Raw genomic sequence first — 26,969 nt, 5'->3', positions numbered from 1 at the left:
TCTAGGATTAACCAAATATAAGAATATTAACAAAATAAGAATAAGAGTATAATTTTATCAATTAGAAAAGGTAAATTGACATATTTGCCACTTTTCTTTCCTTTTCAATGAAATCGATGAATTAGAGGCATTCATTAAGAATATTTTTGAGTTTTTTTTTATCTCAATTTTTTTCTATATATTAGTTTTTCTTATAAATATTTTTGTATAGAAAATATTAGAATTAAATATTTTTAAACTAAGAGCTTTAAAATTCTAAATAACATCTTTATTATCCCAGGCCTAGTATAGATGTTCAGAAAATTTCTGGTGTCCATAATAACAATAGAATGGAAAAGAAAATGCATAAAAAGGAAACAAAATAGAACATGAAATGAAGAAATAGAGGAAAATTGAACAAACGGTTATAGTAAATACTAAATAGTAACAAAAACATTGAATAAATATTTTAAGAAGATATTTAAGTTTATTTAGTAAGTTTATTTAATTTAATAATGTGTTTGGTTTTTAGTTTTAGAATAATAAATAGGGAAATTGTTAAAAAATACTCCTTTTGGTGTGCCCCTTTTCAAAAATGCCCCTTTTAGATGTCTATTTTCAAAAATGTCCCTTTTTAAATCTGAAATTTTTATAAAGTTTTATTAGGTTTATAAGGTACTTATGGATTGTAACTACTACTTGAAGACTCGATCCAAGTATTTATAAGGTTTTATAAGGTGTTTTAAAGGTTTTACAAGTTATTTTAAAGGATTTTTAAGGTTTTTCAAAGGTTTTACAAGATATTTTAAAGGTTTTTAAAGGTATTTAAAATGCATTTATAAGGTATTTATAAAGTATTTATAAAATTTTAGATACATAGAAATGTAGTTTGTGTAAGTTTTAATAATATTACATACATATTTGGGTAAGTTTTATATTTTTAAGAGCATTTTTTATAAGGTTTAAAAAAAGGGGTATTTTTGAAAAGTGGCATTTTTTGCAAAAGCCCCTAATAAATATAAGTATAGTAGAATTATAAGTGTTTGGTAAGAAGAATAGTAGAATTAAAAAAAAAAAAAGATAAAATAAAATAATCGAGAAAAATTGTGGGTTTGCACACAAACATTAAAATCTCTCTTTTAATATATAGAGGATACTAATTTAAAATAAATTCATAGCATTTATTTAAAGTGGAAAGTTTAATATATTATATATATATATAAATATAATAAAAATGCAAAAAGTATTTTGTATAGAAATGTAAATATTATTATAAAAGCTATTGTAAAATTGTTTCTGATAAAAAAAATTTAATTTTTGTTCGTCATGATTGTTCCTATAGTAATTATATCATATCATCATGGAAAGTTTAAGACCCAGATATCTGAAAATTGAAAAACAGTATTTGTAAATGGTAAAAATAAATTGAGGAACTAAGAGAAAAAAACACATATTGCTCATTTTTTTCCTCAAAATTCAAAAGTGGTTACCAATTAAAAGCTTATTGTTTTCTTGATTAAGGAGAACAAATGTTTTAACCATAATTTATATAAGATCAGTCTTGCATGAGACATAGCCATTTAAGTTATCACTTAGGACAACAATTAATTATAACCTTTTTTAGGTCTCCTATATTGTTACATATTTTGTGTAGTTGGTAATTAGCAATGTTTAAAAGTCATAAAATTTGAACTTATAATTTATGTAGCTAGTAATCAACAATGTTTAAAAGTCTTAAAATTTGAACTTATAATTTGTTTTGCTTATGTGTTGCTTATGTTTTGTCATATTTTAGAAATATTTTTTTTGTGTTTAAAATGTTTTATTAATTTGCAGAACTTTATCTCTCTTTAGAAATCTTAATATTTTAGTGTACTTGTATTCCTTTTTACTATGGAATACTACCGGCGTTATCCACTTTCAACTTTAACATCTATGATTTGGTTGATAGCCAATCTTATTAAATTACTAGAGGAAATCCGGGCTACGCCCGGTGTACATTTGATATTTGATATTTTTAAATTGGTTAATGTTGTTTTAATTTTTATTTAGTTTATTTAGTGAAAATGCGAAAAAGATACTATTAATTGTTTAGTTTTACATATTTATCATTTCCACATTAATTTTCATTTACAAAATTAAGTAGAAGAAACTAAAAATTAGTGTATATAGTATTTTCATTTATCTCCCGTAATTTATTTTCCATTTGTCTCTAATCATATTATTCCGTAGTTCTATATATTTTAATTTTATCTTATATATTAATTATTTTATGGTTTCTAAGATTAGATTACTATCATATTAGTCCATATAATAATAATTTAGCTAAACACTATTGAGATGGTTTTCTATGTCAAATAATCATAATAATTTCGTAATGCTAAGTTCTAGCGCGGGTTATTTTTTTGTGTTTGTACTTTGTACTATGTTGATAGGAATTAGAAGGTTATTGCCTCGTCCATTTTACCTGAGCTTTAATTCACCGTGAATATACTACAAGTTAAATGTATTTTGCATCTTGTTACCCATCTCGCTCCTCCTGAAAATGTTTTCGTTTCTTTGATGACCCTTTATCACCTTTACCAATAGATACTCATCAAACTCAACCCCTCCCATAACATCATCTAACTTAGGTGATTTAGTTCTCTTTATCTACCAGCATAAAAAAACTCATAAATGCTCACATACTACACATCACAATGCAAAAATAGAACAAAAATGTTAAACAAATAAAGATTTGGCATCAATGATTATGCATAATTCAAATGCTTTAAACTCTATTTTCCTAATCATTGATAGTTTGTTCTTAACTAAATGAATAAAAATGTAGTAATTTTGCAGTGTTGTTCTACTTGGCCGTCTCTTATCTTTCAGCAGCACCTCTACTTCTTTTCTTTTGAATCCTGAAAGAAACAATTATATTGATAAACAATTGATTTGTATTATTAGCAAGTTAATCGATGATGTAGTTTGGACCTAATGATTCACATTTACAGCTTGGTGAAAATATAATATTAGCTCATCATATTAAAGATTCGAATACGTATGTGTCACTTTTCTTTTCGACAATCTTTGTGACTTGCAAAGCATTATTCGTCTCCTTCAGATTTTCCCATGCTTAAGAATCTGAAAAAGTTAAGTTCCACACATGGCGACTCTTATCTTTGTGAAAATCTCCCTAATTGACAATATTTTGCACTAAAAGAATGAAATTCTAGAATTTCAAGAATAACGAAGGTCTTTGGAAATTACTTTTGGTTGCAAATACGAAAACCTTACACAATTCAGAAAGTGGATCCATACTGTAGTCATCTTTGCTGCCGTTGACGTCCTTAATAAATCCTTGCAAGATCTTCTTTCGCGTAGTCCTTTTGTTCCTGCAGATATATTGTTCTAATACCATAAATAATCTGAATTTTTGTTGGAAGAGAAAGTGGAACCATACCGTAGTCGTCATCGATAAGCGTGACGAATTATAAACTGGAGATGAACGCTAGGGTTCTGTGTGCAGCGGCGTTTCGAGGATCGCAAGCCTTGTCGTTTTTCATGCCTTGCGGGTGGACGGTGGTGATATATCGATCTAGATCTCCCATTAACGTGACTATTCCCGACTGTTAGCCTTCAAAATCAAAAGGGAGAAAATATTTCAAGTAAATTTGTTACATAGTTTTAGAGTTTACAAAAGAGATTGATTGTTAAATACAGAGAAGTGAGAAGTCAATACGGTAATGATATGAGTTAAAAATGGAAGATGCGATTAAACGTGTGAAAGAGGATGTGGGAATGATTTATCTGTGAACGTGGGAGTGCAAGTGACTCAAAACGGACTAACTCAAGGAGAGGGAGAAGAAAGGTTTTGGTTGCTCTTCAACGTGTCATAGACTGATTAGTGGTTCATTGAAGATGTCACATGGTAACACGACGTTTTAGTTCATGGGCTTTGAAATGGGCCATAAACTCAATTCATTTTCTATCTCGTCTTCAAATGTTTGTTGGCGTGGCTTCCTCTTAGGTGAGTTTTGTTTTGCTGATGTGGACACTCTTAGAAGCCTCAATTAGTTCCTTTTATTAGTAAGAGATTCTTCGTTGATAGACTCATCAACATAAGAGGTGAAATTATCGGTTTCGCGGCGTTAAGCGATATCTCAAACTTCTTATTTATTATCTTACAAAGGATCGATAACCAGAGCGGAACGATTCAACTAATACTGGAGCTTGTGGCATATTTTAGTGTCTGCTCTTCTTTTAACATGGAGATGATATATACAATTGAGTTATTCCCTACATGCTTGCCATGGCAAGACAAGCATTGGTTTGCCGGTGTTCTCAGTCCTATTAAGGTGGCTGCAGGTCGGACTAATGGATTATGGTCGTTTGGTCTCTTTTGATTGAACTCTTGTATTCACGTTGCCAGAAACTAGAGGCAGCACTGTTTTGTGTAATGACAAATTCTTTTAATCTTATATGTTCTGTATTTTCTGTATTTGAGAAAGCAAATCAATAATATTACGTACTTTTGTTATTTTCTGTATTTGAGAAAGTCGACACAAGTTACAAAAATTTAAAGGAAAATTAACAAAATAAAAGAAATACACCTTCCAATACAAAAATTAAAGGAAAGTAAGAAATTGGAAACAAATAAATATATATAGAATGTACTGAAGAGTCTATACATGTCACTCTAATCAATCACGTCAACGTTACTTATTAGGAATTTTCGACAAGTGATGTGTGTAAAGGTCTTGCTGACAATAAAGTTGACTTTAAATGCTGAGTAAGAACCCAATATTTAATAGTATTTACAAGACGAAACAAAAAAGCTGAATAAAGTTGTAAGCATTGTACAATCTGTTTTTAGAAGAAAATAAAAATTAATTTTCGTTTCCAGAATTTATATTTACTATAGGCATATAGATTAAGGCTAGTAAATATGAAATTGGAGGTTGTTATATAAATTTAGAAAGAAAAATCGCAAAGAATATCTACACAAGGATATTAGCATAAATCGTTGCCAAAAAACATAAGAATTTAACAAAAATCGAGATTATCACAAAAAAAGAAAATAACATAAATTGAGATTGCGTAAACCTAGTCAGAAATTTCTAAAAGTGAAAGTAATGTTTAATATTATTGGTCCTTTCCTAGGAGGAAAAAGAAAAAGAAAAAGAACATGTCTTTTAGACTTGAACACTCCAAACCTTTGGTCTTCCTCCTCACTAAGTATTTCTTCATCTTCTCATTCTAAAAAGCTAGGCATGTGAACAGAAAAGTTGAGAGGTCTTGAGATTTGCAGAAACAGAGTATTTCAAAGATGCAACAATTATGGGTATCAAAAGAAACCAAGAAGAAGGAAAGAATCATCAAAGGAAGAGATTTAGTCGATGTTGTCTTCTCTTGGTCTCTTCGTGATGTGTTAAGCTCAAATCTTTACAAAGGAAAGGTTATGTATTCTTCTGACTCTTGTCTTTACTTAAATACATTTTTTTTTTTTGTTGCTTTATGGATTTTGTGTTCTTGGTTATTAGGTAGGGAAGATTCCTAACACATTTACATCAACCAAAGAGTATTTTGAGTCATTTGTTAATCCGATTATTGAAGAGACACATGCTGATTTGTTGTCAAGTATGGGAACGATACGTCGTGCACAAGCTTTCAAGTTTTGGGAAATCAAGCCAGGGAAAGATTTTAAACCTCCTAAGGATCTTTATTATGAGGTTACTTTGCAGATGGTGAATGATAATGTGGCCAATGGAGGTCAAAATCTGCTAGAGTTTAATGATCTTATTGCAGTGACAGATAAGAGGCCTATTCGAATCGATGACTTGAGATGTTCCAATGAGCCTCATTTGCTAGCTCTTGTTTGTGGGGTTAATGAAAATAATCCACATTTGATAACTATTTTGGCTTCTAAACCTATTATTTTCGAGGATGATGACGATAAGCGAACGTCGACAAAGAGAGGAAAGGGTGAGAGGAAACGCTTAAGTTTCTTTGGAGTTAATTTGATCAACATGATGACAAATATTCGTATTTGGAGCGCGTTGCATCCACATCCAGAAGGAGGAAACTTGAAGCTTATTTCAAGAGTACTTCAAAGCAACAATGAGGTAATTAAGTTAAGTTTTGAAACAGAACCAAAATCATATATTGAAATCTTTTTCTTGTGTAGGTTGATGGAGGAAGTTGTGTTGCTTGTAAAGAAAACAGTGAGAATGTAGTGTCAGATCACTCAGCGCGGATGCTACGTTCATTCAAACTGAATTCATCTCAAGAGGATGCGATTTTGAGTTGTCTAGAAGCTAAAAGTTGCTACCACTCCAACAATATCAAACTTATATGGGGACCCCCGGGCACGGGGAAGACGAAAACAACAAGTGTTCTGCTTTTGAACCTTCTGAAAATGAGATGCAGGACATTGACTTGTGCTCCAACTAACATAGCTGTTTTGGAAGTTTGTTCAAGACTTGTGAAATTAGTCTCTGAGTCATTGAGGTTTGGTGGTTATGGTCTTGGAGATATTGTGTTGTTTGGTAATAAAGAAAGGATGAAAATCGATGACCGGGAAGATCTTTTCGATGTCTTCCTTGAGTACCGAGTTGAGGAGCTTTATAGATGCTTTATGGCTATGACTGGATGGAGGGCAAATGTTAACCGTATGATCTGTTTGCTCAGTGATCCGCAACGAGAGTATCGTCAGTTCAATTCCGTAAATAAAACAAGTCTTTCTTTTAAGGAATTTGTGGAGGAGAGGCTGAGCAGACTAAGAAATGATCTGCAGCATCAGTTTACAACTTTGTGTCTTCATTTACCAACTACTTTGCTCTCCTTTCGTGTGGCGGAAAAAATGAATCAGACTAATGATCTCCTTAGAGACATTTCGGTTTCTGATGTTATGGGAGATGGTAAGAAGTCTTGTCATGGAAGAAGGAAATATAACCGTAAAGATACCGGTGACGAAAGATTGGAGAATGATTCAAGAGAGCAAGATTGTCTGAAGATGTTGACATCGATTTCTACAAGTATCAATCTTCCGGATTTTATATCAAAGTTTGAACTTAAAATACTCTGCTTAGACAATGCATATCTGCTTTTCTGCACAGCATCAAGCTCTGCTAAGTTACACATGAGTAGTCCAATACAGCTTCTTGTGATTGACGAAGCTGCTCAGTTAAAAGAATGCGAATCAGCGATACCTTTGCAGCTTCCAGGACTTCAACACGCGATTTTGATCGGTGATGAGAAGCAATTGCCTGCAATGATTAAAAGCAAGGTTAGTTTTGTTACACATTATCATACATATTCACCTTCTTCTCTTTGCTTACTATACCAGTTATGTGCAGATTGCTTCAGAAGCTGATCTTGGGAGGAGTTTGTTTGAAAGATTGGTGTTGTTGGGGCATAATAAACAGTTGCTGAACATGCAATACCGAATGCATCCGTCGATTAGTATTTTCCCGAACAGAGAGTTTTACGATATGAAGATTTTGGATGCTCCTTCTGTGAGACTGAGAAGTTATGAGAAAAAGTTTCTTCCTGAGAAAATGTTTGGACCTTACTCTTTCATCAACATAGCATATGGAAGAGAACAGTTTGGAGAAGGATATAGTTCGAAAAACGTAGTGGAGGTCTCTGTTGTGGCTGAGATAGTGTCAAAGCTTTATTCAGGTAAACAAATTTTGATTCAGATCAGTCTTTAAAGTAGAGTTTGATGTTGATTCTTGTTTTGTTATGTAATCTTTAGTATCAAGAAAGACGGGAAGATCGATCAGCGTAGGTGTTATTTCACCTTACAAAGCTCAAGTGTTTGCTATCCAAGAAAGGATAGGCGAAATGTATAATACCGAAGGGACATTCACAGTGAGTGTTAGGTCCGTAGATGGGTTTCAAGGCGGTGAAGAAGATATCATTATAATCTCAACTGTCAGGTCTAACGGTAAAGGAGCAATCGGTTTTCTGTCTAACCAACAACGAACTAATGTAGCACTCACTCGCGCTAGGTATCTAAACACTTTCTCTGTTCTTTGATTTAGCTATTCTTGTGAAGCTGTTTTGTTTTGTTCTCGAGTCATTTACTCTTTGTGTTTGTAGGTATTGCTTATGGATTCTTGGAAACGAGGCGACTTTAACAAACAATAAATCAGTGTGGAGGCAGTTAGTAGTCGATGCGCAAGCACGAAACTGTTTCCATGATGCAGAAGAAGATAAATCATTAGCTCAGTGTATTGAAAGATCAACAACAGCTCTTGATGATCTTAATAAGCTTCAAAACAAGAAGCTTATTTCCTTCGAAAATTCGATATGGAAGGTTTGGCTTAGCAATGAGTTCTTGAAATCTCTGGAAACGTTCGTAGACTCGGAAATTAACAAAAGAGTTATGAACTTTTTGGAGAAGTTATCTAATGGGAAAGAGCTGCTTCAACAAGAGGATGAGATTGAGAGTGAGTATCTGTTGAGACAACAGAAGATTGATGATGGCTTAAGCCTTATTTGGGCAATAGACATTTTCAAGAAAAATAATTACCATGTCCAAGTTTTGAAGATCTGGCAGGTTTTGCCATCTTCTGATGTTTCTCGCGCCATGGAACATCTAGAGAAACATTACAAGCGATACACGAAAGTCAAGATAAAACGGTGTCGATACATATGCTCTCAAGGGTGAGTTAGTTAAATTTTGTGGCGTTAATTAGACTGAAACATGAGACATTTATGTTTTTATGTTTTCATATTGATGCAGAGATTTAGTTGTACCAATGCGATGGCCGGTTGATTCCAATTCTTGCTTAAAGAAGGACATTGTAAACGACGTTTCGAGATCATTTGCATTGCTAAGTGTTGTGGATGAAGAAACTGTGACTCCCAAACCAATCAAGTAAAGCTTCTTTGATAAGTCTTTGTGATTTCAGGAGTTTCATATAAAAGCAGTTTCAGGTTTATTCTCTGTTTTTTGTTTTGTAGGAAACAAGTGAAGCTAAAGAAAGTGTGGAAGATTAGAAGAAAGGTTCAACTTTCAACATCTAACTCCAAAGATCCTAAGTGATTTTTGACTGTTTCTTTCTTAAAAGCAGACAATTTGGCATTCCTTTTGGTCTTTTAAAACAGTGTGTTTTTGCGTTCTGTTGTGACTTTTTTTTTTCTTCATTATCTTTTGCCATTTGTGTCAGAAATACTTAGATTGGTCAATTGATCATTGCTCACGTGGTGTATCTTAGATCACAATTTTAATATATCTAATGCTATTAGAGTAATGAGATTTTGTGAAGGATTCTTTAGCTTGGTATCATGCTTCCTCATCCGGATCTCTCAGTGTCTCAATATATGGGTGGACCTTTGGCAAAACTAAAATAAATTAAAATCTCTTACTAAAAAAAATTTCTAAAAATTGAACCCTTTTTCACTAAATTATTTGAAAATGGTTTTGGACCAATAATGTTGTCATGGGGTAGAGACGGGCCTGAGATATCTGGAAATTGTATGGATTGCGCCTTTTAACGAATGCTTGTTTAAACTCTATATGGACTGTGTCTGTCGTTGGGTTTGTAATTCATTTTATGTGAAATCACTATCTCCTCTTTGTTTTTTGTTTTCTCTTCTTTTTATGTGAAACACTATCCCATGACTAAACTATCTTCTTCTTTTTTATGCAGCGCCGTTGTCTTTGCACCTCCGTCCATGTTTTCTTTAGTCAGGCAACAAAAATCCTACAATTTTAATAATGTATGCTGCAGCCATAGTTTTTCTTTCAGTGTTCTTTTCATGCAAGATTATGAAGATTGTTTAAGAGGGATCTCTTCTTTTACCGGAAGTCTTAAGTAAAAGTTAGAGCTCACTGATCTAGAACTAATCGTGTTGTCGGTTTTTCTAAAGACTCAGTCATACTCATAGCATTGTGTGTATATATGAACATTAGGAACTCAATGTTCGATACCAATTTCTTAGATCTACAATAGTCATTATGTTGAAGAACATACAAAATATCCTCACAATCAAGCTGACATATGTGTAAGCAATTTTTTTGTATATTCATCTACCAGTTTTAGAGAATTTCTCTCGCTAATGCCTCCTTTAATATATATAGGTGACTGGACTCTAAAATATGCATATTGCTATTGTCTAACATATATGCTTTGGTCATCATCTAAATGGTTGTTTCAATAGTTCTTGCTCTAAAAAAAATCCTGCGAATCATGTAGTGAATCTTCGTCTGAATTAAATTACATAGAGCAAGTTATCCAACCATGCATGTAGTAAAAATTTGATTCGCAGAGGGACGTTCTGGTCTGTCAGGACGACTATGTGTTCAGGTTCATGGATGTGGAGGAAAATATTGAAGTACAGAGACAAAGCTCAAGAATTTCATAAGATGGAAGTAAAGTCTGGTCGATCAACTTCTTTTTGGTATGATATATGGAGTCCCTTAGGGAAGTTGTCTAACCTAATGGGGTCTAGAGGTATCATTGATATGGGAATAACAAATCACGCCTCAGTTGCGGATGTGCTGGACTCCCATAGAAGAAGAAGACACCGAGTGCAGGATCTCAACAAGATAGAAGACCATATTGATTTGACTCGTCTAAGAAGAACAGAGGAACCTGATCGTTCTCTATGGAGGCTAAAACCAGATTGTTTTAAGCATAAATTCTCTTCGAAACAAACTTGGCATCAACTTCGAGAGCTCCACCCGACATGTGAATGGTACAAAGGAGTGTGGTTTCCTTATTCCACGCCTAAGTACTCATTCATGGCTTGGTTGGGTTTTCACAATCGACTAGCTACGGGAGACAAACTTCAGAAATGGGCTGCGGGTGCTCAGGTGGACTGCGTATTTTGTGGAGACGATCTTGAGACAAGAGACCATCTCTTTTTCTCTTGTCCCTACTCTTCACAGGTCTGGTTCTCCCTAACCGCTGGCATCCTCCAAGATCGGTACACAAATAATTGGAGCCTCATCTCTCCGTTATTACTTGATACTTCCCAGCCAAAATTACATACTTTTACTCTAAGGTATGTATTCCAATCAGCACTACACAGTTTATGGCGTGAACGCAACGGCAGAAGACATGGTGATACTCCCATTCCTCCTTCCAAGCTCGTTAGCTTAATAGACAAAAATGTTCGAAACCGGTTTAGCACCATCCGAGCAGCGGGAAGCAAAGACTACGAGGAGGGTCTTCGATTCTGGTTCCATACTCGTAGCACTTAAAAACTCTTGTTCATCTTATTGAATGCTAGCAATCTTTCAAATATTTTAACTCTAAATGTTGCACTCGTTGTACAACCGGTTTTTTTTGATGAAATAAATTTTACATTCATTCAAAAAAAAAAAAAAAAAAAAGAAAAAATTTGCTATTAAGATTTACATGCATATATTATAATATGCATATAAACTGATTGGGTCGGTAAATTACAAATTACCGAGCGTCAATGACTGAGAGAGTGATTTGGTTCACTGAACATTCATCGTCGCGCTGTGTACTTGAAGAAGAATCAGCCTCAAGAGGACTTTTCCCAATGCAAAAACCAGGACGTTTAGGCTGAGTAATAGCCGTAGTTTCGCTTCCAAGCATCACCATTACCGAGGACATCTCTGGTCTGTCTTCGGCTCGTTCTTGGACACACAAGAGACCAATTTGTATACACCTTAAGATTTGTGTCCGGAACGCTGATGATGAAGAATCTATGTTGATCCGATCTACAATCTCTAGCCCTTTTCCTTCCGTCCAATGCCTCCACACCTGTGCATAAAGGATGTAATGTTTCTTTAGTATTATAATCAGATTATGAGTGCAAAACAATATCGAATTCAAGAGGTTCTTAGCTTACAAAACTGAGGAGATTAAGATCATGATTCGAGTTGTAAAATCCTTTATTTCTTTTGCCACTTATAATCTCCAGAAGCAAGACCCCAAAGCTGAAAACATCGGACTTCATCGAGAATATCCCATCCATTGCATATTCTGGAGACATGTAGCCGCTACATAACGAAGAATAAACTCATATGTTAAACATGAGGTTTTTTTTTTTTTTTCTTTCTTAAATTTGGATTTGAGATAAAATCTCTTTGTTTGTTTTTTTGAGAATGATTGCTTACTAAGTTCCGACCACCCTCCTTGTATTAGCTTCTGTCTCCTCCCGTCCAAAGATCCTAGCCATCCCGAAATCCGAGATCTTCGGAGTCATATTTTTATCAAGCAAAACGTTACTTGCTTTCAAGTCTCTATGGATAATCCTACACCGTGAATCTTGGTGAAGATATAGAAGTCCTCTAGCAATTCCATTGATAATATCAAATCTCTTTTGCCAATTTAAGTTAGAGCGTCGTGTTTTGTCTACAAATCGAACACAACCAACAAAGTGTTAAATTTTTCCCAAAGATGTTCAATTATTAGAACATAAGCTGTTTTGAGTCACTAACCAAAGAGATGAGAGTCAAGGCTTAGATTCTCCAAGTATTCATAGATCAACATTTTCTCACCCTTATCGACGCAACAACCAAGAAGCCGGACAAGGTTTATGTGCTGAAGCTTTGCTATTAATCTAACCTCGTTCATGAACTCATCGGTCCCTTGTGAAGACATTTTCGATAATCTCTTTACCGCAATATCTTTTCCATCAAGTAACCTTCCCTGTTACCACACATTTGATCACACATTTGATTATACAATGAAATCTTATGCAGTGATAGATTTTCAATAAATTTTGGATTACTTTTACCTTGTAAACAATACCGAAACCACCTTGTCCAAGCTTGTTGTCGTTAGAAAAATTGTTTGTTGCCATGGCTAGAGCTTTCAACTCCATCATTGGGAGCTCTAGATACTCTGTTTTGTTTTCTTTGGATCTGTAAATCCTGCTTGATATTACCACTTCGTTCATTGGCAATTCTTGGCTTCTCACTTGATCAACTGTTTTATTCAGACACCAAAAAAAAAAAAAAAAAAAATTAAGACATTTGATTATTAAAAGTAAAAGTAAATAAATAATACATGAAATGGAAGCTATTTATTTACCAATCGGTGTTTGAATTGCTATTGATCGTTTCTGCTTCCTTTTCCAAAAATGGAAGATGATGAACATTAAAAGAAGCAAAATGCTCACTCCAATACTTGAGCCTATGATTTTTTCATTTTTGATTCTCTTGTCCTCTGCAATAAAAAAAAAAAAGAAGACATATATTTCCTTCTACGTAATTGTCAAAAACAAAATCCTTGTACTTTTTATCATATATATATACGAAAAACAAACAAAATAATTAATTAAAAACTTAAACAAAGATTTGTTTTGGTATTGGATCTAGCTTAAACCATATTAATCTTTTGATATATTAGTTTTTTTTGCTAGAAAATCTTTGGTTAAATTTATAGTATGTTAAACAATAACAATGTAATTAAATTTGACTTGCAATACTCAACAACTTACCAAAGTTATACATTATCCAAAAACTTTTGTATACATAACGTTTTTCTCTTCAGATTATCGCCAAATCTTTAACAGTATATAGTCTATATTAGCCATCTTCTCCGATATTCAACTTTTTTTTTCCCTAGTTTGATATTTAGTAGCTCTCAAAAAATAAACCTAAAAGTTTACCAAACATCAACTATATACTTTGTTGACCAAAGACTCTTTAGATTCATAGATCAGGAGTTTAAATTGTGTTTGGGAAGAGACCATATTACATGATTTAATTTGGTCCGCAGCTTGAAAGGGTGGGTATACGGACCTTGGCTCATAATCTCTTAGTCAACAAAAAAAAAAACACTTTATTAAATGTAAAGGAAAAAGAACTAACCGAGATCTTCAGCGGCTAGTCTAACGTAAAGATCCTGACCTCCCTTAGCATAATTTCGGATATCCAACAGCTCTCCGGTCCAAATCACGCAACCGGATCCGCCATTACGAATATCGGTATTAGCAAAGGCCGTACAATTACAATCTTTTAGACACCTCTCTTCACATTCTTTCAACCCAATTCCTCTGTCCACAATTGTCGTTGTAGTATCTGGCAGTCTCATCTTCGTCAACCGCACAAACCCATCTCTACCGTCACAACTCAGATTCGTCTTCCTCACGCAACCAACGGAATCATCTCTCAAAGCCGCTTGCTCATTCATTGGCTCAAACCCTTTGATACAATTACAAATAGGTGAACTGTTCGGATCGCAATAACCGTAATTCCCACACTCTTTGTAGTTATCACATAGGTCCTTTGGTGAGTACCATAATTGTTTCCAACTCTGTGCTGCCTCCATCCAAGTTAATCGTTGTAATAATCCCGTGGAGCTTAGGCTTAATATCGAGTAAATGTTGGTTTTGTTGACTCGGTATGTGTAAGCTACTTCTTGATTACTCATAGTAAAATTGTTAACTATGTAATCAAGTGGCTTCGTCCCTGGTACACTGCTAAACCGATTTCCGATCCATGGACCGCTCCGGTATGTTATGGACTCTCTATTGCATACGTAAAATTCAGGGAAACCGCTGGTTCGGAGTTTAATCGAGAAATCGCCGCTTGATGGATCATCTGTGGTTTTCCAAGATCTCAATAATTTGCTATATCCGGTTTTGTTATCCCATCCCAATTTCATCTCCGATAGTAAAGTATCTGTCGGAAAATCGAAACTCTGCCACAAAAATCCTCTTGGATCTTTATTTTTGGAGTCTCTAAGCACGAAGTTACCGTTATCAAGAAGCTCTGCAACCAGTGGTGATCTAACATCTCCTCCGGTTATATTGGTCGACCAAACAGGTCTATCGGATTGATCGAAAATGACGAGGTTATTGCCGGATATTTTGAGAGTTCCGTTGGAACTAGAGAGAGGATTGTCTCTGTTTGCAACCCATACGTAGGTTCTCTTAGAGATTATCTTGAACCATATCCCGAGATACCAACGCGAACTTGATGCGGGATTGAAGAAACCGAGCTCGAATATTTGATTAGGAGATATAATGGTTTTGTTGCTTGAGAGAGTGAGAGATTCTGTGGCTGAAAAAGTGTTTGCAGAAACAGAGAAAGCAAGAAACAGAATTAAGATGATGAAGATGTAAGAATGGTGGTAGTTTTGTACACTTCTCATCATCTCTCTCTCGGACAATTTCTTGTGTTCTGTTTTATTTTTCTTCTTGAGCAAATTGTATGTACATATATTGAGAATTTTTATCTTTGACTAAATCAGACAATGTGTTGCATTAAATGTGTGAACGTTATTTTACACGATTTCTCTCTATATTATTGTTGATAATATTTCATTTTCGGCTTTATTTTCCGGGTCTTCTTGTTCGTATTTGAAATATCTATAGACTATGTCACTATAGAGTTGACCTACCAAATGAAAAGAAATTTTTTATTATTTATCAATCCTTTGTGTGTGTGTACGAGAATTATATAAAACTTCAATATTGCTGGTGACATGCAATATGTTATATGCAAGAGAATGCTTCTTCACCGATGAATTCAAAAAAAGGATGATTTCGATTTGTTTTATAAAGTCCTCTGTGGTAATTGCCATAAAGTTCTATGTTCGCTTCCTACAACTTTTCTTAAGCAAACATTATATTTTGTAGTCCGTACTGCCTCAGGCACAACAGCAAATATTAATCATTACTAAACTCCCTCTTAATTGAGTTTCGGTCTCACACCAAGTTTGCTCTTGCTTTCTTCAACTCTTGGAGTAACAACTCCAAATCTTTCATTTTGAACTCCATCTTCATATTTTCCTTCATTTTTGGTCTTCGTCTAAATGGTTGTTTTAATAGTCCTCGCTCTTAATCAAAATCATGCGAAACATGTGGTGCATCTTTGTCTAAATTAAATCAGATAGAGCAAGTTATCTAATCATGAAGTAATTTTTTTTTTAATTAGACTTACATATAAAATAAGGAAAAAATCTCATAAAAAGCCTCAACTATGCATTTTCGTTGAAAAGAAAAAACCTCAACTTTGCATCGTGTACTCTTGTTGAGGCTTCTTTTTTTTACGAAAAATTGCCATTGAGATTTGCAAATAAAAGATATGCATATAAACAGATTGGGTAGGTAAATTTCCAAATTACCGAGCGTCAATGACTGAGACGGTGATTTGATTCACTGTACATTCATCGCCACGTTGTGTACTTGACGAAGAATCAGCCTCAAGAGGACTTCTCCCAATACAAAAACCAGGACGTTTAGGCTGAGTTATAGCCGTGGTTTCGCTTCCAAGCAGCACCATTACCGAGGACATCACTGGCCTGTCTTCGGCACGTTCTTGAACACACAAGAGACCAATTTGTATACATCTTAAGATTTCATGTGTCCGCAAAGTTGATGGCGAAGAATCTATGTTGATCGGATCTACAATCTCTAGCCCTTTTCCTTCCTTCCAATGCCTCCACACCTGTGCATAAAGGATGTAATCTTTCTTTAGTGTTATAATCAGATTATGAGTGCAAAATAATATCAAATTCAAGAGGTTCTTAGCTTACAAAACCGAGGAGATTAAGATCACGGTTTGAGTTGTAAAATCCTTTATTTCTTTTGCCACTTATAATCTCCAGAAGCAAGACCCCAAAGCTGAAAACATCCGACTTCATCGAGTATATCCCGTCCATTGCATATTCTGGAGACATGTAGCCGCTACATAACGAAGAATAAACTCATGTTATGAGGTATTTTTTTCAAATTTGGATTTGAGATAAATGCTCTTAATTTTTTTTTTTGGAGAATGGTTGCTTACTAAGTTCCAACCACCCTCCTTGTATTAGCTTCTGTCTCCTCCCGTCCAAAGATCCTAGCCATCCCAAAATCCGAGATCTTCGGAGTCATATTTTTATCAAGCAATACATTACTTGCTTTCAAGTCTCTATGGATAATCCTACACCGTGAATCTTGGTGAAGATATAGAAGTCCTCTAGCAATTCCATTGATAATATCAAATCTCTTTTGCCAATTTAAGTTAGAGCGTCGGGTTTTGTCTACAAATCGAATACAACCAATAACGTGTGAACTTATTCCCAAAGATGATCAATTATTAGAGCATATATAAGCTGTTTTAAGTCACTAACCAAAGAGATGAGAATCAAGGCTTAGATTCTCCAAGAACTCGTAGATCAACATTTTCTCACCCTTATCGACGCAACAACCAAGAAGCCGGACAAGGTTTATGTGCTGAAGCTTTGCAATTAATCGAACCTCGTTCATGAACTCATCGGTCCCTTGTGAAGACATTTTTGATAGTCTCTTTACCGCGATTTCTTTTCCATCAAGTAACATTCCCTACACACATTTGATTATACAATGAAACCTTGTGCAGTGATAGATTTTCAATAAGTTTTAAATCACTTTTACCTTGTAAACAATACCGAAACCACCTTGTCCAAGCATGTTGTCCTTAGAAAAATTGTTTGTTGCCATGGCTAGAGCTTCCCACTCAATCAATGGAAGGTCTAGGTACTCTGTTTTGTTTTCTTCGGATTGGTAACTCCTGCTTGATACTACTACTTCGTTCATTAGAGAATCTTGGCTTCTCACTTGATCAACTGTTTCATTCAGACACGAAAAAAAAAACATTCAAGACATTTGATTATCAAAAATTAAAGTAAAAAGTAAAGGAAATGAAAGCTATTGATTTACCAATAGGTGTTTGAATTGCTATTGATCGTTTCTGCTTCCTTTTCCAAAAATGGAATATGATGAAACTTATAAGAAGCAAAATGCTCATTCCGATACTCGAACCTATCATTTTTTCATTTTTAATTCTCTTGTCCCCTGCGAATATCCGCATTAGCGAATATCCGCATTAGCGAATATCCGCATTAGCGAACGCCGTGCAATTACAATCTTTTAGACACCTCTCTTTACATACTTTCAACCCAATGTCTCTGTCCACAATTGTGGCTGTAGTATCCGGCAATTTCATTCTCTTTAACCGCGCAAACCCATCTCTACCATCACAGCTCAGCCTTGTCTTCCTCATGCAACCAGCGGAACCATCTCTCAAGTCCCACTCTTGCTCGTTCATTGGCTTAAACCCTTTGATACAATTACAATTCCGTATAGTGTTCGAATCGCAATAACCGTAATTCCCACACACTTTGTAGTTATCGCATAGGTCCTTTGGTGTGTACCATAATTGTTTCCAACTCTGTGCTGCCTCCATCCAAGTCAATCGTTGTAAAAATCCCGCGGAGTTTAGGTTTAATATCGAGTAAATGTTGGGTTTGTTGATTCGGTATGAGTAAGTCACTTCCTCCTTACTTGCTGTGAAATTGTAAACTATGTAACCAACTTGGTTCGTCCCTGCTACGCTGCTAAACCCTATTCCGTTCCACGGACCGCTCCGGTACCGTATCGACTCTTTGTACTAGTTTCGAGTTTAGTCGAAAAATCACCGCTTGATGGATCTTCCGTATTTTTCCAAGATCTCAAGATTCTATTGAATCCGTTTTTGTGATCCCATCCCAATTTCATCTCCTGAAGTAAAGTATCTGTTGGAAAATCGAAACTCTGCCATAAAAGTCTATTGTTGGAGTCTCTGAGCAAGAAATTACCGTTATCAAGAAGCTCTGCCACCACTGGTGACCTCACATCTCCTCCGGTTATATTCGTCGACCAAACAGGTCTATCGGATTGATCGAAAATGACTAGGTTATTTTCGGATATTTTGAGAGTTCCGTTGGAGTTAGAGAGAGGATTGTCTCTGTTCGCAACCCATACGTAGGTTCGTATAGGGATTATCTTGTACCAAATCCCGAGATACCAACGCGAACTTGATGCGGGATTGAAGAAACCGAGCTCGAAGATTTGACTAGGAGATATAATGGTTTTGTTGCTTGAGATAGTGAGAGATTCTGTGGCTGAAAAAGTGTTTGCAGAAACAGAGAAAGCAAGAAACAGAATTAAGATGAAGAATATGAAGTAAGGATGGTGGTAGTTTTGTACACTTCTCATCTTTCTTTTTAGGACAGTTTCTTGTGTTCTGTTTTATTTTCTTCTTGAGGAAATTTCATGTACATATATTTGAGAAATTTTTAGTTTGGAGATTCGGACATGTTTTGTATTAAATGTGTGACGTTATTTACACGATTTCTCTCTATATTATTTTTGATAGTATTTAATTTCGGCTATATTTTTGTGGTCTTATCTTATTCGCATTTGAAATATCTATAGACTATGTCACTATAGACTTGACCTAGCAAATGAAAAGAAAATAAGTCGTTAGATAGACAATTACTTATCAGTGTGTTTTTTGTACTTTTCTTCGTTTACTCAAAAAACATCTCGTCAACCCTCCTTGTTTGTGTGTGTTTGTGTAGGCCAGGCCTTTGTGTGTGTTAACTGTCTACGAGAGTTATATAAAGCTTAGGTGTGTTTTTTTTCGTAATAAATAACTTCTTCTTTTGTTTCTTTCCCTATGAATTCATGAAACAAATATTACACCACAAAAAAAAAAATTCAACTACTCCCTCTGTTTCAAATTATAGGATGTTTTAGAGTTTTTATTTTGTTTCATTATATAGGATGTTTTGCAAAATTCTAGACAACTTTAAATACATTTGATTCTTATAACTATTTGTATTCTGCAGTTTTTTGTTTTAATTGGTTGAATTTTTTAATTCAAATATTAAATATGATAGATTTTAAAATGAAAATCAAAGTTCTTAAAATGTGTCTTTTTAACCAAAACATTGTGTATTTTGAAACATAGGGAATATTTCATTAACTTAAGATGATGAAGGGTGAGACTACTCATTGAAAAAGATGAATAAAAAAGTGTCATTGTTTTCGTGGAGTTTCATTTTCGCCAGTAATGCCGGCCCATGGCGTAAGCAATGAGAATATTACTTTTTTGTTTTTTTGGTTGCACGATAGAAGATTAGTCCTAGGGATATCAAATGACCATGATTACCATAGGCCAGACCAGTTCAAATTATAATGGTTAGCTTATGTATGGTCACTTCTACAATCAAATTGGTCTATATGGGCTGAAAACTAATTTAACCCGCAAATAAATGGGGCGAACTCATCTCGATAATATGGACTGTTTAATAAGCCTTAAAATTAGGGTTTTCTGATTTGGAGAAATTTTAAGGCTTACTTTGTTTGTTTCCCCACATGCAAAAATGTAGGATGTTGATTATCTCAGTAATTCTTTTTAGTTCTTATTCCCTAAATTATTTTATTCTCTCTCAGTGATATTTTCATGGTAAAATATGATTATGTGTTTTCCTGCCAAACATATGATTTTTCATTTCATCAAATACGCAGTTTTGACAAAAAAATGCAGCTTTGCGGTTTTTACGGGAAAATTATATATATTTTTACAGTTTTGGCGGAAAATTGTAAATTTGCGATTTGGCAAAAAAAATATAATTCTTCAATTTTGGCAGAAAATGTATTTTGCGGTTTTTGTGGGAAATATGATTCTGCAATTTGGCGGAAAAACGAAATCTTCGATTTTGGAAAAAAAATTTGTTTTCCGGTTTTGGCGAAAAAATATGATTTTGCGGTTTTGGTTGGAAAATTCGATTTTGCGGTTTAGGCGGGAAAATGTGACTTTTAGTTTTGGTGGAAAAGATGATGTAGTTTTCTTATAGTTGTGTTCATGTATTATCTAGATTGTCACACCCGTCTCCCTCAACATTGAGACGACGTGCGTTCACCTTACTTATTGTTTCCTCTATTCCACTTTCTTAATTCATAATGTCATACGTTTCCGGAAATCCTTTCTTTTATTAGAAACTCAATATAAATTTGTCTTAAATCATCTAAAATATAGTTGAAAACCTTTTCTCAAACGTAAATAAAAACCAATTTAGAATTATAAGAAAATAACGGTAAATTAAAATTAACCCGAGGTTTCTGAAATACACCACAAGCAAGACGGATTTGCGCGACTACTCACGACTCTCACCCTGACCTGAGGAAAAGGAGAAAAAATGGGTGAGTAAAGAATTACTCAGTGAGAAGATCCGTCCACTGAAAATACGATACACGAAACTAACTTTACATAACAATAAACAATCACATAGAAAAAGACACAACACTCATATAGTTTGCATCACTATGCAAAACTATAACACAAAACTCATTCTTGCCTAAGCAAGATCTCCACATTAATTCCAAGTTCGATCATCTCCCCTGATTTTTGAACCTATCTAGTTCCACTGGACTCGTCAGTCTATTATTGAGCTACAAAGAACCCGTCAATTCAATGTAAACCATTTTTCCACTTTTACACTGTTCCACTTTTCCACTGTTCATCATCTCAAAAGATGGTAATTCCACTTTCTCATATAACACATAATAACTTGTCATTTCAATGACATTAACTCAATCATCCTATATCATTAAAACAATCATCATATCATCAATCATAATTAACAATTCATTACTACTAAGCAAACAGATCTAATCCTATGCAAGTGAATCATGAAACATAAAAATAGAAACTTGTAATCACATCTCCGCAGATCAAACCCCTCACCTTTGCCTTTTGATGACGAAGAATAGCTCACTTAAGTATCTAAACAAACGCACCAGTAACTTCAGAATCGACCGTTAGCTTCTTAATCCCACGTTAAATTTGAAGTTTGCTGTACCACAAAGCCCTCCCCAAAATTTCAGCCTGATCGGATTAGTTTTGAATCTCTAAACACTTCCCCAAAGAAGGTACCTCAGATCTGTTATTTTAGGGTTTCAGATTAACCAGTTTCAGGTGTTTCTTGCGCACAAAGCAAACGTCATGACGGTTAGGATTTACTTTTCTGGTGACAACGACGGCTCCGGTGGCTTCCCTAACACTTCCTCCGTCGTGAAAGGGAGGTTTGCATCACTTCCCTAACTTCAGAAAGGGAGGTTTGTGATGGTTTTTCAATCTTTTATACTAGGTAATCTAGTATCCTTATGCATGAAGATAATCAATTCGTTCTCTAAACGTATCCTCCGTTGGTTTGCCCTCCAATGCTCCAAGATGACCGGAATCTGCTCTCTAAAAGGCCAACTTGAATCTGAAATCTGATAGTTATTTCGGGGTTCAGAAAACTATGAGTTTTGTCCAACTTGCAATTCGAATTGCGGATGGAGTTTACCTCGTAATGGAGAACCGTTTATTTTTGTGTCTTCCTTGCAGTAAGATCTATCCAACGACACCAAAATCGTGATCTGGTTCCTTCAGATCGCACGGGAAATTGTTCACCAATACCTCTACTTGAACTGATTTCTCCTTCCTCTTTTTCCCTCAAAACACAAGTAATTTGAGATGTAAGCCACTAATCCTCATGGTAACAAAATAGACAACATGAGAAGATAGCAATTTAAGGCTGGGTTTCCTTACCCAACGAAATAGAGACGAACGGTGATTACTACGACGGAACGTTACGGCTCTAACGTGTTCTCCACTTAGATTTGATCGACAACTCAACAACCACAATAAGTGAAGAACACGTTAGAGCCGTAATCAATGAGGGCGATGACGTGAGGCTACGGCTATATATGTCAACGAAGAGGGAGATATATACACTTATATACACACATTCTCATGTTTAGGTTCTTTATTTAAAGAGATTGGGCTTTTAATGGGCCTAAGTGGGAAGTTGGGTCTTACATAGATCCCTCGAACAGTCATGTTGGTCATGGTCCTATTTGGACAAAGTTCTCTTAAGGCTTTGACCATGAATGTCTAAAAAACGAAAATGTCCATTTGAATCTGGATAGCTCATTTAGTCGTCAATGTGCTGTTAAGAGAGAAGAAAAAAACAAATATGGCAAAATGGAAAGAAAACAAAAAAGCACTTTTACGTAACAAAAAAAGCTTCAACAAGATGAGTGAGATTGATGATGGCCTCAGCCTCATTTTGGCAATATACATTATCAAGAAAGAAAATCACCATTATAACATTATGGCGTTAACTAGGCTTAGAATTATAAGAGATAAGTTAGTTGAATTTTCTGGCGTTAACTAGGCTTAGAATTATACATGTGAAATAATATGCTTTAGTTTTTGGTTTATGTATTGACGCATATATTTAGTTGTTACCAAATCAAGCCTAATTGTTACTGCCTCAACAGGCTTATTGCTAAACCGTAACCTTCGTGGTCAGCTCCTTGTGAGAAGTACTATTTTGGTTTGCCTCTTGTTTGTCACCCAAAATCTCCAAGACCTGGATTTTATATATACCTTTGATTGATTAAATTCAGCTACAAGAAACCTAGTGAGATTGCAATAAGAAATGATGTGTTAGCATGGAGAAGAGAATCAAAACCCATGAACCAAGTAATCTCTTTGCTTCACTCTAAAGCCTTGAGAAGAACAAGATATAAACTATGAAAAGATCTGAGCACATGGATAATTGTACTCGAACATCACAGAATGTGCCATAGCTTGAAAACATTGAAAATCTATGAGTGTCCGCAAAAACAAAAAAAAAACACACCACGAGAACACTTAGATGAAGAGAGAGTTTAATCAACAGCGTTTAGGGAAGTGGGAGAGCTTAGATAATAGCAGAAGAAACGGTCGAAGACACAACTTCAAATTCAACCTCTATACTCAACGTGTTTTCCGTGTCCAAATAAACCTCCCGAAGCTTAGCCATTGACACAATCTGATCATGGCCAGTACCTGAGTTTGATTCATCATGCCAGCAAATAACTACATCAAAAAGTCAGAAACCATAATATCAATAAGCATGTATATCATGTAAATCACAGTCTCTAAAAATAGTTTATTTTGTTGTTTTCATCTCAAACCAATATTCTCATTATTGTTGTTGTCCTAAAAAAGATATAAATAAAAGGTAGTAATAGATTCACATACATTTCTCTGTGGCGTGATTGGATCCACGTGGGTCTAGAACTCGGAGTTTACCACGGGTGTAAATCCTCTCATCCGCCATTAATCTTTCATTATCTGCTAGATGAATAGAAATGGAGATCCATTTGCCGTCTGATGTAGAGAAGCACTTGGGATACAACTTTAATACCCTAGAGAACAAATATTATCCCTTTCTTAGCAATTATACAACTAATGGATATGGACGTGACTATATAGAAAATACTAACCACTTTCTTCCTCCCATTGGAAAGCTATTGGATATGTAAAGATTCTCTCTCAGCATCGAGAAATTCTTAACATTCCACGAGAACTTGGGATTATAGAGTTTTTCATCAAAAGAAACGACTTCCCACTTGTTAAAAGGTGGAGAAACCATCACATCAACACCAAACTCACAATGTTCTCCCTCGAAGATAAATCCATTTTTAGGGTCATTGAAAGTTCCAAGTGAAAGCACTTGTGGTAATCCCCACACCGTTCTTAAGGCATTGAACCGCTTTACTTCAACATCTAGATATTTATACGTAAACATATTGAATAATGATTAAAGTGTATATAAATGTAGAAACAAAGAGAGATATAAGGCTATGTGCGCGTACAAACCTTGGATAGTAAAGTATTTGTTTGCTTTCTTGTTATAGACGAAGAACACAAGATATGCAAACAGGGGCGGACCCACTTACAAGAAAGGTGGGTCACCTGACCTGGGTAAATTAATCAAATATATTTTAGTGTATATAAGCAACAAAAGTTCCAACAGCATAGTTGGTATTTTCCAAGTTGTTGACACATCTAAACCCGGGTTCAAGCATCCCAAATGACATATTTGGTCTTTTTTTTTTCCATTTTAACTTAAATGCATATCTTTTTGTCTTATATACTTTAAAAAATTAAAAAATAACAGCAGTTTATATACTCTTTTTTTATTTGCTTATGAAATTTTTTTTTTTAAATATTGACCCGGGTAAAATTTATTTCTGGGTCCGCCATTGTATGCAAATACCTCACTTGGTGGTGTAGACATAAGGCTTGTGTCACCAAATTCCACATACATTGAAATAAATCCATTTCCATTGTCCTTTTCATTTCCTTTTGGGTATATAACCAATCTCCTACATATTTTTTAGTTGGAAAAATAGGTTACAAAAAGAACAACTTTACTTAAATTGAAGTAGAGAAGAAACCATAATTATATATATATATATATATATATATATATATATATATATATATATATTACTTGTAATTTGATAATGATGTAACAAAGATCACATACCAGTTGTATCCACCGGACAAGAAACGACGGGATTTGTATACATCACTGTTAAGCTTTGAGAGTGTGTTGATCTTGAGAGAGTTAGAAGAAGGAGGATGCTCTCTCCAGATCTCCACATTTGTAGAATATTCTGCACATGAACCCATTCTAAACACAACAACGACCGTACTTCATACAAAACTATGTAACTTTATATTGTTAACCCTAGAGAGCTTGAAGATTGCTAATAATATTAGAAGAATGAGAGCACTTCCATCAGTTAGAAACTCTATTGAGTGTCTGACAAATAAAATAATATTAGTAATTTTTTATTATTTTATTAGTTTATTATTTAATTGTTTATTTAAACCAATCAGAAGAAGACAACTGTAAAAATGAGTGTCTCAGAGTTTCTCAAATGAGAAACAGTTTCTGTCTTCTCTCCTCCTTTTTTAATTTTTTATTCTGTTTTATTGGAGAGTGTCTCACCTAGACACTCCCAATGGAGATGGTATGAGATATTATGAGAAATAATTTTTATGAGAGAAACGAAGTGTTTTGGAAATAGTAGTGATTAGTGAAGGAAGGTGAAGCAATCTCTTAAAGCAAGGTCATTGGCAAATGAAGAGTCGTGCATGCAGAAAAAGTTCACACCATCTATTTAATCAAGGGTGTTAAATGCCGCCACATCACCACCAGATTTTTCCTTCGGCTAAATGGGCCTCGATGGCCTCGATTTATAACTAATAAAACCCAATAACATTAACAAGATTAATCTAATTCGAAATTAAGAAAAAGATTGTTTTCAAATTCAAAATCATCGTCCGTTGGAGAGATGAATCTCTTCTATATGACGAAGAAGAATGAAACGATGCTAAAATTGAACGTAGTTGAACGGAAGATAAAAGCAAATTGACTTTTTTGTTTGATTATATATATATAAATGTGTGTTAGATTGTACAACGAAAATAGTGATAGCATATTTGGTATTGAGCTTACTCATTGTTGGTGGAGGACTCATGGGTTTGAATTCTCCCATGGTTTTTTAGAAAACATACAAATAAAACGTCGCCTACGTGGTATCCTAAGTTAACAGAATACTAACACTGTTTTTCAATTTGATGGTTTTGACCGGATTTGGAATGTTCGCGTAAAAAATTCAAAATTACTTAAGTTCGCGTAATTATAAGTACGACTCAAAGAAGTTATATGTATAAATCCGATTAAGTAACTAAGTTTGGGGGGGGGGGGAATTGACCGATTTTCCGCATAAAAGCAGTGTTCTAAACAACGGTTTATACGGTCGCCTAGGCGCTAGACCCTCAGACAACGCCCACAACTGCTTCGACCGCCTAAAATCACATATGCTTCATTTTAGTATATATTTTCCAATTTTTAACTAAGTTTTATCTCCATATAGTTAGTTATCAATGTTCATATATTGTTCGATCTAAGTTAAGTAAATGATTTGTCTAATATTTGTTTACAATTTAATATTTTTCTATCAAATACTTAGTATAATATCATAGTTATAATGTTTTATGTTATAAATGTCTAAACCGCTTAAAAACATCTAGGCCCAGACTAAGCGTTCTAAACGCTTGGCACTGGGTCCCCGCTTGCATAGCGCTTTCTTGAATATTGCATAAAAGATAGTATTCCAAACGTTTTTGGAATGGAGAATTCTTTCTGAAGTTAAAGGTAAAGAGAGAAAAAAAAACGATTTACCTCTTCTTTGAACCAAAAAAAAACTTGTTTGTAGTGAAGCTTCGTGTAGAATTGGATACTTGTTCAATTTGGAAAGAGGAAAGCTTTCGAGGGATGAGTAATGATCATGAAGAAGAGAACTTAAAAACCCCAAAAAAATTGTTTGTCCTAAGCCAAAAAAACTTTTATTTGCCCAAAGGCCCTATGTTGTTTTTGGGC

At 34.6% G+C, this 26,969-nt stretch overlaps 4 protein-coding genes and 1 long non-coding RNA gene across 5 annotated transcripts; 1 reads left to right on the top strand and 4 right to left on the bottom strand.

Moving 5' to 3' along the window:
* Positions 1 to 3,006: 3,006 nt before the first annotated feature.
* Positions 3,007 to 3,965, bottom strand: LOC110231068. The gene is made up of 2 exons (XR_002334153.1): positions 3,704 to 3,965; positions 3,007 to 3,598 (listed from the first exon to the last, which is right to left on the bottom strand). It is a non-coding gene; the product is annotated as an uncharacterized LOC110231068 (long non-coding RNA).
* Positions 3,966 to 4,886: 921 nt separating this feature from the next.
* On the top strand, positions 4,887 to 9,238 carry LOC9323041. Its single transcript, XM_002888411.2, has 8 exons — positions 4,887 to 5,419; positions 5,505 to 6,086; positions 6,149 to 7,249; positions 7,320 to 7,644; positions 7,721 to 7,976; positions 8,068 to 8,634; positions 8,714 to 8,848; positions 8,935 to 9,238. The coding sequence occupies exons 1-8, from the start codon at positions 5,291 to 5,293 to the stop codon at positions 9,014 to 9,016; spliced, it is 3,177 nt and encodes a 1,058-aa protein (XP_002888457.1). The 5' UTR covers positions 4,887 to 5,290; the 3' UTR covers positions 9,017 to 9,238.
* Positions 9,239 to 11,177: 1,939 nt separating this feature from the next.
* On the bottom strand, positions 11,178 to 15,103 carry LOC9323040 (receptor-like serine/threonine-protein kinase SD1-6). Its single transcript, XM_002886929.2, is given in 9 exon segments — positions 11,178 to 11,711; positions 11,800 to 11,950; positions 12,068 to 12,305; positions 12,392 to 12,602; positions 12,691 to 12,881; positions 12,987 to 13,121; positions 13,769 to 14,368; positions 14,371 to 14,414; positions 14,416 to 15,103. Coding segments are annotated over 9 exon segments (2,535 nt in total). The 5' UTR covers positions 15,057 to 15,103; the 3' UTR covers positions 11,178 to 11,387.
* A 671-nt stretch (positions 15,104 to 15,774) lies between these two features.
* Positions 15,775 to 18,981, bottom strand: LOC9323039 (receptor-like serine/threonine-protein kinase SD1-7). The gene is given in 7 exon segments (XM_021034338.1): positions 15,775 to 16,351; positions 16,440 to 16,590; positions 16,691 to 16,928; positions 17,019 to 17,229; positions 17,302 to 17,492; positions 17,587 to 18,318; positions 18,321 to 18,981. Coding segments are annotated over 7 exon segments (2,433 nt in total). The 5' UTR covers positions 18,904 to 18,981; the 3' UTR covers positions 15,775 to 16,024.
* A 3,046-nt stretch (positions 18,982 to 22,027) lies between these two features.
* On the bottom strand, positions 22,028 to 25,210 carry LOC9323038. The gene is made up of 6 exons (XM_021010040.1): positions 25,065 to 25,210; positions 24,797 to 24,900; positions 24,392 to 24,466; positions 24,016 to 24,298; positions 23,771 to 23,937; positions 22,028 to 23,605 (listed from the first exon to the last, which is right to left on the bottom strand). The coding sequence occupies exons 1-6, from the start codon at positions 25,208 to 25,210 to the stop codon at positions 23,448 to 23,450; spliced, it is 933 nt and encodes a 310-aa protein (XP_020865699.1). The 3' UTR covers positions 22,028 to 23,447.
* Between the last annotated feature and the right edge of the window lie 1,759 nt (positions 25,211 to 26,969).

Source organism: Arabidopsis lyrata (genome assembly GCF_000004255.2).
Source record: "Arabidopsis lyrata subsp. lyrata unplaced genomic scaffold ARALYscaffold_2, whole genome shotgun sequence".
Lineage (NCBI taxonomy): Eukaryota > Viridiplantae > Streptophyta > Magnoliopsida > Brassicales > Brassicaceae > Arabidopsis > Arabidopsis lyrata.
This window is presented reverse-complemented; position numbering and strand designations above follow the sequence as displayed.